Raw genomic sequence first — 16,385 nt, forward strand, 5'->3', positions numbered from 1 at the left:
TTTGGAGCCCCATTGAGACGTTTTTTGCAATTTGATATTTTCTTAAAACTTTGAAATAAAAGAGTAGGTTTTTCCCCTATCAGCTATACATAAAGAATTGCTGGGAAATCGAAGCATATCCCACACCGGGGGCTAGCTGCTGAAGTCACCCCCTTTTCCGTATTTTGCCCATTTATGGAAAAATCTGCCAGTTTGGAGCCCCTGTTGAAGCAAAAATAAGTTTCTGCTATATAAAAAAGTACCTAAATCGTCTTTAAAATACTTGGGGATGAAAGAGTAGGCTTTTATGATATCTATCAGCTATATTTAACAAGAGTGTCGCTAAGGCGAGCACATAATACGCCCGCCCGCCAGTAACCCGGAAAATATAGTTATTGTTTAAGCAAGAAAAGTGGAAGGTGGCGACTTCACCTTTGACCTTCTGACCGTGAAATCAATAAAATTCCTGGGATCTATGCTAGTATCATACACACCAAATTATATAAGGCTAGGTTAAATCAAACTAAGGTTATCGCGTTAACAGGGACTTCAGAATTAAGGCTAAGATGGAAACATGTCACTGTGACCTTTGACCTTTTGACCTCAGTATCAAGAGGTTTCATGGGATATATGTAGGTATCATACCCACCAAATTATATGAGCCTAGGTAAAGTTAAACTGAAGTTATCGCGTTTACAATGACTCCAGAAGGGTAAGGTGAAAACATGGCAATATGACTTTGACCTTTCACCTTTTGACCTAAAAATCAATGCGCTTCTTTGGATCTGTAATAGTATCAAACACACCAAATTACATGAGGCTTGGTAAATCAAACTGAAGTTATCACGTTTACAAGGATTGCAGAAGGGTAAGATGTCACATGTCGGCGACCAATTCTATGTTTTTCCTGGGGCGCCAAAGTCATGTTTATTGGGGGGGGGGGCGCCAAACTTTAATAGGGCCGACCACTCTGATGAGAAGTTAAATCCCAAGTGCTTGAAATTCTATGCTTTCTGGTCGCGTTTATTCTTTTTCAAAAAGTGGTATTATTACATATTAATCTATACTCTTTTCATTAACACATTAAAAAGGTGGTCTTCGAAATAAGATAATTCAACGTGCATTTAAGGCACTTAAGATTGCCCGGCGGATGGGGGGGGGGTGCAGTTTCCGAAAAGTTCACAGGGGCGCCATATCGGACCCCCAGGGGTGCAAAATCCTTGATACGCGCCTGGTGTCAAACCTGTTCATGGTCTGATGGTTGTACGAACTCATTTTCACAGGTCCTTGCTTCTGGTCTATTATGATAAACCTTGCAAGGATCTCTGGCTTACTGGATTCTATTCACCCGTTTTTTACAATGACATGTGAAGCACAAGGTGAGCTATTCTCGTACTGGTATATGGCATTTCGTTGCAATTCCATGGTAGGCTATATAAAACACCGTTGGGTAACAAGATTTAAGGCAGAGGCCAGGTGAATAAAGTGGCAGAATAACAAAACCAAGGGACACCAGCATTTCACGTAAGTTTTAAGTAGAAGTGCGTATTATAAAAATTCCGCTGAATCAATGCCACATTTCTATAACGTAACGACAATTATTTGTTTAACAAATTTTCGGCATTACTCCTATTTGTTTAAGATCAGTATGCTCCATCTGTAATGAAAATCATAAGATCAGTATGCTCGATCTGTATGAAAATCATAAATCATAAGTCAGAAAAAATGGAACCAGCGGGATTCGAACCTGCCATCTACTGCTTTCCGGGCAGCGACTCAACCACCAGGCTATTCTGGTTCACGGCTAAGCCACGATGAACTGGAATTCAAATACCCTCGATCCTCTTCTTTCTGACTCATTATGAGATTAAATTATGAGATTGCGATGCTCAGAATAAATTCATACATATACATGTATCAACAATTTGTATACATCAACCAATTTGTATACAGTTCATCAACAATTGTTGGTGGAACACTGGAAATGATTTGCTTTATATTTTCTCTTATCACAAATCATGTTTAATGTTTTCTTGATTACTTGATCATAACAGAATAATCATATCTAATATTCTAACTAGAAAACTTGGCTGTTTATACTTATACTTCTGTTGATTTTGGTGGTTGATCGTTTTATTAGTTTTGTTTCTTCATATCCCAAATAATAATTTAATTGTTTAATCATTATGATTAGTGATGGATGTAAATAATGTTTGATTGGCCAGTGTTTTGCTACTTGATTGATTGTATTTTTATTCGTTTTTATATTTGTTTATTTACATATATTTGTATAAATTTCGTTTGTGTTAGTTAATTAATAATAATGACGATAATAAGAGGAATAACGTAATATTCACACAGGGTAGTCTTTCACTGCTGAAATTATTCAGAGATTATTGCTTAAGGTACCGGTTTTAAAACTCAAATATAAGTTGCAATTGTTATACTTATATATATGTATATATATATAATTCAACAATTTTTACTATCACTTCTCCATGCATCAATTTACCTTACCCGTACATGAGTGTCGGATACTCACGTCAATCGAGAGAGATTAGCCCATTCATTTTCTTATTGTCTACGCTGCGAGACCATTCATGTATAAAGGACTGTTGCTCGAGCGATCTTCTGCAAAAAAAGGACACGAGTTCTGAATGGACTACCTTTTCTTTTTCTTTGATTGTTACTTTGTTATTGGACTATGATACTTGGGTCATTTCTATCGCCCGATTGAAAGATTGGTTGAACACGGCCAATATTCCAGGCATCGGGGAATTAACGTTTCAATTGATGAATTCAAAATGTGTACAAGGAATTAATCAAAACCTGTATTTTACACACACATTTAAAGAGTCTAGCAGATATGTGATCATGCCCTGTGTTCTTTTTTTTAAACTCCAGATTGGTTTATTTCGAAAATCACAAATCCAGAAGAAATCAACGGTATCTCAAAAACGTCGCTATCATGTAGTGTTTCATTAGTTGCATCCACGTCATGCTAATGAGGTGCCAAATTGTCACTATTAAACAGAATTTGTTCGTAGTTTCGGATTCCGACAATTTTACATTTTAACAGACTCAACAAAGTAACCATTTAAGTATCTTGCAACTTCAGCTGCATCAGATATAATACTTTGATTTACTTCAACAAATACTTTGTTATACTTTTAAGTACTGTCCATGCAGATTGCACCAGAATTCTCAGCGTTATTCTGTAACTGTGTAAACTCGCTTTTTGCTTCTTTGATTATATAAGTAATAATATTTCACAGACGCCTATATGCAGTCCACATCGCTTGACTGTTCAAAGTTGTAGCTTTTTTTGTGCAAAAGGTCACGAGTATGGACATGGATTAATACAAATGCCTTTTCTCTATAAACGAAGCATAATCGTTTACCGCATTTATGAACGTACTATACAAAGAATAATTCTGATTCCAAATCACTTTGGGTGGAAATTAAGGTAAACAATATTAAAACTTAATAAATGCAGAATGGACAGGAAAGAAATGCATGAAAAAGTAACAATAGGAAGACAAATAGTGTCGAAAGTGCATTGACTCACAAAACGTTAGGCCTTATTCCTTTCAGCATTAAAACAGGGGTCGTGAATTTCCCCGCAACGCTTTGAATCTGGAAGTCGAAAAACCCTCGATCCCCCCTCCCAGACAAATTAATATAGTTCGGAGGGAAATGGAAAAGAGAAAGAATGAAAATTGTATTGAGAGAGAGAGAGAGAGGGAGAAAACAGAAGGGTTAAGGGAGATCGGTTTCGATGAAAGCTATGTAGATCAAACAGAGAAATAGGGTGAAGGGTCAGTGCCCCTAAGAAGGATCATGAAAAAAAAATTTGAAATATGTCAGATCTTTGGATACTTAGTTTAAGCATACATTTTATCATAATAATATTAGCTTGCCCCATGAATTTCATGCACATTGATCACAAATATCGAATTGTCAGATTAAGAGGGAAAGCCATTTTGGCCGCCACCAGCTAAGAAGAGTCATGTAATCATATTTTTACGTTCTCCCCCCCGCGAAATTTGCGGTTTAAAAATTATTATGTCTACGATACAAATTCCAATTAACAATAATTATGAAATAATTTATTTATTAAAACGTCGTGAACAAAGATAAAATATAGGTAAATTTGTATTTTAAATTGCTTTTGAAACCCCTTTAAGAGGTACTCAATGGCACCACTCTCTCACCCCGATTCGATACTAGACCCAGACCCCGGCTTGCCTACCCCAAACACATACGTTAGCTTTAACCAAATACTGAGTGAAAACATATATCTTATCTGTGTCTAGAGTCCTGAAGCCAGTGGCGTACCGTGGGTCACGGAATTTGGGGGGGGGGGGGCACCAGCAAAAATTTTGAGTCACTTAGTGAGCGCGCGAAGCGCGCCCAGTTGCCATGTAATTATACTGACCTAATAGTCAAGAGACATTTTAAGGACAGTGTCATTAAACGGATATGGATCTCACTCGTCAAATAATGCGAGCACGAAGCGCGAGCTTAAAATTTTTGATATTCAGACCTAAAAAGGGACATTATAATCAATCTTTTGTAATCATGATAGGTACCCGTCTCGCTAAAGAATGCGAGCGCGAAGCGCGAGCTGAAATTTTTGTAAATATTGACCCCCAAACATGAAGATTTTAAGGACTATATTTTAGAAATCCATTAAGAGTATACACATCTCACCATAGTCATCTAATGCGAGTGCCAATAAGCGCTTGCTGATTTTGTTAGAATTACATCTAAACATGTACAAAAAGCATTTGTAATCATGATTAACATACCCGTCTCACTAATCAAATCTTGCGAGCGCGAAGCGCGAGCTGAAAATTAAGGAAATTCAGAACTGAAGAGGAGCATTTTAACGGGCTTGTTTGTAAGAATTTACGAAGACCATACGTATTTCACTAATCAAATGATGCGAGCGCGAAGCGCGAGCTGAAAATTTTTGATATTCAGATCAGAAAAAGGGACATTTTAAGGACTGATTCTAGGAATTCATGGAGAGCAGACATATTTGTTTTATATTAAGACCTTAAAATGGGACAATCACTTTGAGAAGTCATAAAAAAGAAGCATACTATTGTACATAAAACAATAACTCGAATTACGAGGAATATATTTGGCAGTTTGGTGTATATTGAATTGAAAGCGGAAGGTTTTAGTATAACAGGATTATATATCTCGGTTAACAGACAATGCGAGCACCAGGAACAATGAAGACATAGGCCCTGAGCAAATCATGTTTCATAAAGTTATGAAAAAAATGTTTCTTATGTTATATAAATAACATAATTATTATACAGTATAACATTATAATGAACAATAATGGCTTCTTTCCCACTTAGTTTCTCTTCCTTTCTCCCTCTTTTTCTCTTTTTCCCCGTTTTTTTTTTTTTTGGTCAGCCGATTGGGGGGGGGGGGGCGTGCCCCCCATGCCCCCCGTAGTTACGCCACTGCCTGAAGCAAATACTGCTGTGACATTTTGCGTTGCGACGAGTGACGTTATGCGTTAGAAAAGTTACGTCATCATGCGTTGACAGCGACGTTGATGTGTTGGACGCTCTTCGCAATCTGAGACATTATCGGTTGTAACATGCCTCGCCATAGTCCAGGATAGAAGAGGCATAACCTTGTTTTTTTATATATACAATATTTTTTTGATGGTTTCTTGTCAATTCGAGGGTGCTGATTCCGAATCTGAATGATGCCACTCGTGTAACCTTGAGCATTTTCCGCAAATTGTCAAAATCCAATATGGCCGCCAAAATATGCAAATTACCCATGAAAATCCTAAAACTGTCCACACATTGGCTATGAAATGCATAAAATTGTGTGGCAGGAGTGAAATACTCTCTGAAAAAAAAACTTTTGACAAAATATTTATTTTTCTGATATTCAAAATGGCCGCCAAAGGCCCTTGTATACTTTATTATGTACAATATGAATAGGGAAAACTAATTTTCAAAAAAATTAGCACTAAAGTGCAAAAAATCGCGATGTATAAACGAAGTAATACATGCAAATCATCATTACTTACGAGATATATTATTTATTATGTCATATTTGGGAACATTTCTGTTTTTTTGATATCTAAAATAGCCGCTACTGGCCCAAACAGTATTGCATACAATGGCAATGGGGGCCAAAAAAGTCACAAGAGTGATCAATAAAATGCATATTATTAAGATTGAACGAGTGGAATACTGACTAAAAACATAATTGTTAACGAAATATATTATTAATATGCCATGTATGTGATGAATGTTTTATTTTGATATTCAAAATGGCTGCCAAAGGCCCTAAAAGTATTATGCACAATGAGAAAGAGTAGCAAAGAAATCAAAAGAGAGAGCACTGAAATGCATATAAATGTGATAAATTAATGGGATACTGTCTAAAACATATTTTCTAACGAAATTCATCATTCAGGTTTCAAGTTTGTGTTAAATACTGTACTTTGACTTTCAAAATGGCCGCCATAGACATTAACAGTATTATGTATAATGCAAAGTGGGAAACCAATATTCACAGGAGTGAGCACCATAAATGGTGATCTATGAGTAAAATATTGTCTGAAAGCAAAATTTCTATAAAGATATATCATTTATTCTGCCAGTTAGGTGATAAATACTGTTATTGCAGAGTCAAAATGGCCGCTACAGGCCCTTATGGTATTATGCACAATGTGAATGGGAACAAATTATATCAACAGAATTTGGCTTTGCTTGGCCATATGGTGATGTATGAGTGGAATATTGTCTGAAAACATGATTTCTAACAGAATATATCATATCTTAAGTAATCAAGGTGATAAAAACTATATTTCAACATTCGAAATGGCTGCCATATGCCCATTTTGTGAACATTGTTTATCTCCACTCAAATTGTATATTCTACATGTACGATAAGGGCCTATGGTGGCTATTTTCAATTTAAAAATGCAGCGTTTATCAACTTAATTACACATGATATAATATTTCTCGGTAGAAAACATGGTTTTAGACAATATTTCACCCTTTCACAATTCACAATTCACAATTATATATAATATTTAGAGTCAAGAAAAGCCAAATTATGTCAAAATTTGTCCCATGTTACAATGTACACAATACCTTTAGGACCTATGGCAGCCATTTTGGATTTCAAAGTACAGCATTCATTACCTCCACGACCAATATGTGATGTATTTAGTTAGAAATAATTTTTTTACAATATTTTTAATCGTATATCACAGTTATATGCATTTATGATTCTCACTCTTGTGAAAATTAGTTCGTCCATTCGCATTGTACATGATAAATATAGGGCCTATATGGGTGGCGGTCATTTTGAATGTCAAAATACAGCATTTATCACATAAATGGCATATTAATGGCAATGATGGCAATGATGCTTTTAGTCAGCATTCCACTTGTTTATCTTAATAATATGCATTTTAGTCCTCACTCTTGTCATTTTTGGCCCCAGCCATTGCCATTTTACATCTCTTTGGGCCAGTGTCGGCTATTTTAGACATCAAAATACAGCAATATCCCCATATATGAGATAATAAGTGATATATCTCGTTAGTAATGATGATTTGCATATATTACTTCGTTCATACATCGCGATTTTTTGCGGTTTAGTGCTAATTTTTGTGAAAATTAGTTTTCCCTATACATGTACATAATAGAGTATACAATGGCCTATGGCGGCCATTTTGAATATCAGGAAAATAAATATTTTGTCAAAAATTATTTTTTTCAGAGAGTATTTCACCCCTGCAACACGATTTCATGCATGTCATAGCCAATGTGCGGACAATTTTAGGATTTTCATGGGTAATTTGCATATTTTGGCGGCCATATTGGATTTTGCCAATTTGCGGAAAATGCTCAAGGTTACACGAGTGGCATCATCCAGATTCGGAATCAGCACCCTCGAATTGACAAGAAACCATCAAAAAATATTGTATATATAAAAAAAACAAGGTTTGGTCAAGTTTCTATGGGGCCTATCCTGGACTACCAGGCATGACGCCTCGGATATGTTGGATGATGTTCATGGCCAGGGGCGGAAATCTCTCCCAAAAGGTAGGGGGGACAAGGGTCTGGAAAATTTGACAAGCAAAAAAAAAAGGCTATTACCTAAAATTTAAGGTCATTTCGACGAAAATATATTTGACAAGCAAAAAAAAGGTCATCTCGTCCGAAAACGCAAGTTTTATTCCCATTTTGAGTGATATATTTCTTAGCATCACCAAAGGCCCAAAATAGTAGGGGGACATTTTATATTGTGTCCCCCCTACTATTTTGAGTAGGGGGACACGTCCCCCCTTGGATTTCCGCCCATGTTCACGGCTAAAACCGCGCTCCGCTTTTATTCAGATGTATGTCATCTCTCGTCAGGAGTGTCGAGTCGATGTTCCCATTGTCGAGGTATGACCAATTGCTCTGATTGGCCAGTAGTTCAGCGAACTGTTGACGTCATCAACCTTCTTTCGAGTTTCCGAGCTCTCATTGCGCTGATGAATGATTGATGAGATAGAGACAAACTCGAAATCATGGCGTTTCTTTCATTCTCCGATCAGTGAGGTGTGCTTGGCAACAATTTCACTGCATATTTTCTCAAAATTTACCAAATATATGCACAAAATCCAACAGTTTCACTTAGTTTAAAATCCAAAAGCGCCTCAATGATAAGCTAGGTCGTTTCGCTCCATCGCTTTCGATTATTTTCCCCCAAAATACTGCATGATGCTCCCAGCGAAAATTTTCAGCATACGTCCATGTTTAAGATATATTCCCTGTGTCCCCCACTTTCATCTTCGCTACGCCACCCCTGCTGCCCCCCATCCCTTGCATCCACGCCTGTCCCACGACGAAACACTTGAACAAATTACTGAGTAAAACCTATCTTATCTCATGACTGGGACAAAATACCCTCACTTCACTGCCTGTGCCTTTAATTGTAGCATGTCTAAAACCGCAGATACTTACGTGTGCGTCCAAAATCCGCACATATTAATCATGTTAATACGCAAGAATACTTTTTTCGCTGACTCAAATAGTTTCGAAATATAAAATGGTCCCAGATATTTGCTTCTTTGTCAAAGTTAGCAGGAATACTATTACTCCAAGCAAAACAAGACAACAAAGACAATATTATAGGTAATGGGGCCTGGAATACTACTTACTTCTACATAATTATGTCGAATCTCTTTCAATTCATAACTTTCACTACAATCTGCCTAAATAGCGCGTTTGTGATATAAAAGGGGCACGCATCATAGACGCCAAGGAATGTAAGCAACCTATTGTTGCGTCACAATGAATGACAAATAAGAAACAAAACAAAACAAACTTAATCAGGGAGGAGGTTTTTTAAGGCATATTTTTTAAGCGTTTTTGCAACTCTTTCAAAGTTATTATGTCCGGCCTCATCTAAATATCCCACAGGTCTATTTAATAATGACAATTTGATGCTAGTTCATATCAACATTTTGTAAATTACAACTTATAACAGGAATACGAATCGGATTCTAATTTTGCTGGGAGCAACACATAAAATTTGATGGTCTATGGTCCGAGCTCAGCATCTTGGTCGATCCCCAGATGGAAATCACACCGGGCATTGGTTTCTCTGTCACAGCGATATCTATGGTGTCATGTTTCCTACTGAACGTCCTTGTCGACAACCTACCCATACCATCGAAGTATGCAGATAGATCCCAGCGACATAAATGGAGAAATGTAGTCGTTTCAACTATCCACGCAGTATCAGGCACCATTGGTGGATTCGTGAGGTATGCTATATCCTTCCATTCTTTTTTTCTTAAAGGGGTAGTTCACCCTGACAAAACGTTCATTGTAAAAATATCAGAATAATAATGATAATGAAAAACATTGCCGGAGGTTTGCGAAAAATCCATCAAAGAATTCAAAAGTTATAAGAATCTTTATTATTTGATTTGTGAAGTCATTTGCGGGCAGCATTCCTAAATGGTAAACAAATCAATAAAATGTAATTTTCTCTGAAAATTGAAAACGTTTTTTTATAGTGCAAATTCAGTAAATCAATGATTGACACCTGTCCCTAAAAAGAAAACAAAAATAAGTCATCACGAACCATAAAAAAAAATGAAATTTATGCATTTTATGGGGCAGCTGCTCGTTTATGACGTCACAAATCAAAAACTTAAAATTCTGATAACTTCCGTAATCTGAATGGATTTTCCTCAAACGTTCACCAATATTTTTTTTTTACTTTTATTTTTGTTTTGCTATTTTGCACCAAGCACTTCTCTTTAAGGTCCCCCCCCCCTTGGCATGCAGATCCTCTATATTGCACTGTCGTTCAGATGTGGGCTCTTTGGGGATCTTGCCCCCCCCAAAAAAAAAAAAAAATGCACGAAACAAAAGAGAAAAAGAAACGGATAAGGATGTAATGTGGTTTTATTCAATGAATGCTATATCAAAATCTCTCACGAATTTTTTTTTTTTGATGTCAACATTTTACTCGCTCACTTCGCTCGCAACTTAGTTTGAATTAAGTTTTACATGATGCACCGTATCGAGCCCCTTCAAAATATTTGGCTTATTACGCCACTACTATATTGTAATGTTATAATGTGCGTTTAGATCGTATTTTTTCTATACAATTCATACAACAATAATTGAATGCCTCGCTGCTCGGCCTTGTCCCTCAGACGCCTTTATTTTGTCAACTCGTTATCCTTGGACTTTCATACGCAGGCCTTAGCTTTATCATTTGAAGCCTTGCATACAAACATATATACATATTTTTTTAGATTGAATATAAATAATATATACATCATGTAAAAGGCTTCAAATATTGAAAATAAAAACAATCATGAGACTACATCCATTCCAAGCATATTGCAAGTTACTGTGTAAGTTAAATAAGTAACAGTAGTGAAATATGTCTACATATCATAATTTATTTAGCCTACTCATAATCTTGACCATATTCAGAACTCAGGGGGCGGCGGAGCATATTTTTGTTAAGGGGGTAGGGCAAAGCTAAAAAAATGCACACATATGTCAAAGGGGGCAGTTTGGTGCAAATTGATTTTTTTTAACGTGAGATTATCATCTGCGTGAAGAAGTTGAGTGTTTTGTTGTAATTAAATTAAGCAAGCCTTTTTGAAGTGATTTTTATTGATAATCATTATATGTAGGCTTTATTTTTTGAGAGAGAGCGTCGCGAGTTCGGAGCGGTTTGGAAAATGCTTCGATTCTGAAGTTGTAAAACTCGTTTTTTGGTCAATATTATGACCCTAATTTACTGTTAAAAGTGAATCCTTGCGAGATGTTGGATATTTAATGCAATAAGATTTAAAAATGAAAAATTCCGAGCATTTTTTTGTAATTATGAAAAAGATGTGTATCTAACTAAAGAATTTACATTTAGTTATCTTTTTATTATTCAATTGATCTTTTCATTTGAATAATGCGATCTCGAAGCGCGAGCTAAAACATTGTGATATTTAAAGCTGAAAACAAGAAATTCAAAGCATTTTTGTAACCATGAACAGGATGAGTACCTTCCTAAACGATATTTGATACGAGCGTGAAGCACGTGTCAAAAATGTTGTGAATTTCCTCACCTAAAATGTACTAAAAAGAGGACTATTTCATTTTGAAAAAGTTCACATTTATTTCGATAAAAAGTGCATTATCCATTTTGAAGAAAATAAAAGGGCAGTGTTTCCTATGGGGAATCGGAAGAGGGAAGAGCATCCACCCCCCCCCCCCCTTCTCCCAGTTCCGCCGCTTCTGTAACAACTTTAAATGATCACGATCGACTTTCCGATTTTATTTTTTCAGTATATACTTTGCCCCAGAGTTACTAGAGGATCATATGAATGTTCCTTCATCCATTATGCTGCTGTCTATGGCAATCAGTAATGGTGAGTATTTATACGCCTTTAAAGGGGTACTTTGGGCTAAAAAATATATTTATTGTGATAAATAGGTTAAGATTCACTGAGTCAGAAAACTCCCATCAAAAACTGATGATAACAAAGTTATTGACTTACACAAAAAAAATCATCATTTTTTGTGAAAATAGTAAAATTGTCATGAAACCGTCATGTACCTGCTTTCCGTTTTTTATGTAATTAGATGAAAACATAATTATTTCATATTTTCCTTCATGTGTGTATGATATGTCTCCCTTATAATAGAGATAATTGCAGCAATTGATAAATAATGTATTGAATATGTTCTCTATCTAATTTTTTTTTTTTAATCTTGGAATACAATATATAATAGAATAAAATTAGTGGGGAGTGACATTCTAATTTTTAACGTTTAGAATATTCAAGAGGACTTGCTACCGTTGCGCCGAAATAAAGCACATCTCTGAAATGTCATAACTTTGTATTTTCTTGTCCAATTTCGATCAATTTTTTTCTGCGTTTCGTTTGTTTGATTTTTCAGTTTAAGCCATATTATTTTCTGCCTGCTGGAGTAGCCGTTAAAGTGACATTCTTAATGGATTTATACGCACACACCCATATGTAGCCTATATATTTCATGAAATACAAGATGTCATCACAACTGTAGTGGCTGTTGGCATATGACCAGGCGCGTAGCCGGGGGGGGGGCGGTGGGGGCGGTCGCCCCCCCCCCCCCAAAACAACAAAAAAAACGTCCCCAAAAAGAAAAAAAAGAAGGGAAAAAAAGAGAAGAAAATGAAAAGGGAAAGGAGGAAAGGGAAGAAAGGTAGCTTTGTGTTTTTTTTCTTCTTTTCATTCTTTATTTTTTTTCTCGAAAGTGAAACTCCTTCACTCTTGCTCTAAATTTATATATGAATTTTGCTTCCGCGCTGCCCGCGGTTAAATGACAGTATTGAAGATCTCCATTGTTTCCCCCACCCTTTCTCTAAACTCTGTTTTTCCATCTCAGCTATACTAGTATATGTGTTTCTTGACAGTTAAAGTTCAAATGTATGCATTACGGCAGGGAATTAGAGTAAGGTTAGGCCGAAGTATATGAAGTAATCTTTTTCTTATTGATCGCGCAACTTCTGGTCGGGTTGGCTCTGGGCGGGTAGTCTTTTTATCAATTTCTGCCGTCACCTCCATAAAGTCAACTTCTCCGCTTTTCAGCTCATTACTAAACAACCATAATTTTGGGGCAAACAGGTTCTTAATTTAAAGAGAGGAAGGTATAAAATTCTTGTCGTATTAAATAATAAAGTACAATCTAGTCAACTGAATTGGAGCTGATATACTAGAGACAAGAGAGACGGCTCCTTTTCATTTTAATGTATGAAACCTCGAAAGCTTCGCGCTTCGCGCGGGAGGGCGAAACTACCCCTCCCTGCACCCACCCCCTAGAGAGCGCGCTTCGCGCGCTCTGTACCGCCCCCTCCAAAATGAAATCCTGGCTACGCGGTTGCATATGACGTCATGAAGTAAAACCTGGTCGATTTACATACATGCATATTCATGCTATTTTACTGACCTATTGACATTGGTTCTTTGATGGTTGCAAAATGATTAAAGCTGTTATCAATGCCTCTTTTCAATAATTCAGATTCGATTCAATTATTTTCCACTTTAAGTCTGTCTATCCGTAATCATAATCAAGGTAACAAAATCAAAAGAATAACGACATGTTGCACTCCCCCCCCCCCTCTTTATTTTCATACCCCTGATACAGGATACTATATTTATGACTTCATCGATCTTGCAAGGAACACGAAGCTGAACAATTTTCTTCCATTAATGATGCATCATACAGCGGTAAGTACACTGACAAAAAACCGGTGGTGGTTTATTGGAACCAGTCTCATGTCGACACACAAACACATGCCAGAGAAGTGTTGAAATATGTATGAATACATATTAGAACACAATAGACTTCCTTTTATTCATTCAGACAGACAGTGAAATAAATGACTTTACGCGTCCATATAAAACTTAGGCTTCACTTGGTGCTTTTGTGTAACCATGGTGACCACACTGTTAGAAAAATAAAAGAAGTTCCTGCAGCAGAGTCTCGAGAACACCTGTAATCTTACCGAATTGCGTAATAATCATTCTGTAAATTCATAAAACAAGAATTTTTCTGCAATTTAACAGAACAGGTCTGTTTAAAAAGGGGAAAAGGGTGTTTTATTCAAGGAAATTTGTAAGATTCCATACATCAAATACCAATTTCCTGTAAGATTACGCAATTCGGTAAGATTACAGGTGTTCTCGAGACTCTGCTGCAGGAACTTCTTCTATTTTTTCTAACAGTGCACGAATATAAGTTATCATTGTCAAGTCATAATCAAAATGCTTTTATTATGATTCCCTCCATATTATTTATATATTTACACTCCTTAAACGAATGAATGATAAGTCATTTTTCATTTCTTTTTATGAAACAGTGATTTCATGTTCAAGTCAATTCAGCTCTTTAGCGCATGATTCAGATTAATCGCTGGAAGCATGGACCTACCAGTAGGTCCATGATTTCAGCGATTAAAATGTATGAAATACATGATGCTTATGATCGGACCAAAGCAATACATCATATTATTTCTGATTTGTATTTTGCTGCTTGCAGCGTTCATCTTAAATTTCTAAATATTACCCCAAATTATACAAAGTTGAATGAACTTTAATATTGATTGCTTATAAAATAAGCGATATCATGTATTGATAAATTGTCTTTTAACACCTTTTGTTAATCCCTTGCAACTATTTACCTTTTTTGCCCATTCTGCAGTCCATTAGTTTTGTAAGTTGGGTGTTAGTGAGGAGGAAGCTCATTGGTCTCATTGCCATCTCGTCATGCATGGAGCTCAACGGCATCTTCCTCCATCTTCGCCACATCCTCCTCATGTGTGGCTACAAGAAAGACGACATCGTCTTCCGAGTCAACAACGTTTTCAACGTCGTCACATATTTCGTGCTTCGCCTGGGTATATTTGCGTACGACACGTTGTGGTTGTGCTGGAATTGGAATGATGTCGGTTTGTTTCTTCCTGCAATGGCTGCGACGTTGCTCGGTTTGAACATTGCTCTATTTATTCGACTCATCAGAAGTGATTATGTGAAGAAATCTGCCAAGCCGACGCCACACGATATCATGGCCGGTTGATAGAAGTGGCTTCCATGCAGGAAATAGTTTACGATATGGTCAATAATAAAGTACTATTTTTGTCATTATAACCATTGGGATTTGCATTATGATCGTATACGGAAATAATGCAAAAAGTGTGTGATTTATTTTTTGTAAGTAGAATATCATGGACAAAAAAGTACGGATCCCCGATGTAAGGATGTATACATAAACACTGAGATAGATTATTACTCACAGAAAGACCCTGTTTTTCTTCTCTACAAAAGAAATGACAAGCCTACTGGTGCCTCACGAAGGGAGTCCTCTTTCCATCCTCGCTTCCAAAAGAGGGCACACTTGTAAGTGGCATTTGTATACAACTTTGGACGAAGGGGCGCGTCCCCCTGCCCCCCTAATATATTTTTTTTCTAAGTAGAAAGCACTGATATGGGTCTATATTACTGATCTGCTCTTTGTCAGTAGTTTTAAAATATTGGAGAAACTCGTGCAATTTTCATTTTATCAAGAGGTTAATGATAAATTGAATATATGACATAAAGATTCGCTAATTAAATCAGTTCATGTTGGCTGACCGGATAAAACAAGAAGATGTCGAATTTGTTTCAGATAGATAAGTTCTGAAATCTGTATTATTTTGAGGAGTGATAATAGCTAAATTTGGGCCTATTTCAATGAATTGTTATAAGTATTTGCTATATATTTGGAACGGGTCTGACGATAGACCTTCGTCACAAACAATGGTGTTGGAGGTTAATTTTTTTTTTTTTAAATCTAATATTGATTTGATAATTTGCCACGTACGGTTTATATAAATTTACTATTCTTCTAATCTAGATTTATGATATGTTTTAGCCTGCCGTTTCAAACATTTGACGTGTTTAACAGAATCTTTGTATTTAATTTCGTTTCTAACTCTTGGTTTACGAATATATTTTGTAAAGATTGTTTTTATGTCGAATAGATTGAAGAAAGCCATCGGTCATCCAGCACTTGAACAGATTAATTTTCTCACTGGGTGTTTTTTTTTTTATTGTGGAGAACACCTGTAATCTTACCAGATTGCGTAATCTTACAGGAAATTGGTATTTGGTGTGTGTAATCTTCCAAATTTCCTTAAATAAAACACTCTTTTCCCCTTTTTCTAACAGACCTGTTCTGTTAAATTGCAGAAAAATTCCTGTTTCATGAATTTAAAGAATGATTCTGGTATTGCTTTCTGCAAAATCTTCTTTTATTTTTCTGTAAAATCAGGGTTTTTTTAACAGTGTGGCATCCTGAATATTAGATACTACA

The 16,385-nt window shown here is 36.2% G+C and overlaps 1 protein-coding gene across 2 annotated transcripts; it reads left to right on the forward strand.

Moving 5' to 3' along the window:
• Nucleotides 1-1,258: 1,258 nt before the first annotated feature.
• Nucleotides 1,259-15,854, forward strand: LOC121408245 (TLC domain-containing protein 2-like). 2 transcript variants are annotated; one of them, XM_041599642.1, is made up of 5 exons: nucleotides 1,259-1,358; nucleotides 9,514-9,793; nucleotides 11,838-11,920; nucleotides 13,680-13,762; nucleotides 14,736-15,854. In XM_041599642.1, the coding sequence occupies exons 2-5, from the start codon at nucleotides 9,603-9,605 to the stop codon at nucleotides 15,108-15,110; spliced, it is 732 nt and encodes a 243-aa protein (XP_041455576.1). In that variant the 5' UTR covers nucleotides 1,259-1,358; nucleotides 9,514-9,602; the 3' UTR covers nucleotides 15,111-15,854. The 2 variants fall into 2 exon arrangements, with proteins under 2 accessions (XP_041455576.1, XP_041455575.1); XM_041599641.1 differs by having other exon boundaries at nucleotides 1,265-1,503.
• Nucleotides 15,855-16,385: the final 531 nt, after the last annotated feature.

This window comes from Lytechinus variegatus, chromosome 2 (assembly GCF_018143015.1).
Source record: "Lytechinus variegatus isolate NC3 chromosome 2, Lvar_3.0, whole genome shotgun sequence".
In the NCBI taxonomy this organism is placed as follows: Eukaryota; Metazoa; Echinodermata; class Echinoidea; order Temnopleuroida; family Toxopneustidae; genus Lytechinus; species Lytechinus variegatus.

Bases quoted from the DNA above. Each gene is read 5' to 3' on its own strand.
- LOC121408245 (XM_041599642.1), top strand. From the start codon at position 9,603: ATGGAAATCACACCGGGCATTGGTTTCTCTGTCACAGCGATATCTATG. The intron at 9,794-11,837 runs GTATGCTATATC...TTATTTTTTCAG, and splicing joins ACCATTGGTGGATTCGTGAG to TATATACTTTGCCCCAGAGT. The intron at 13,763-14,735 runs GTAAGTACACTG...CCCATTCTGCAG, and splicing joins TAATGATGCATCATACAGCG to TCCATTAGTTTTGTAAGTTG.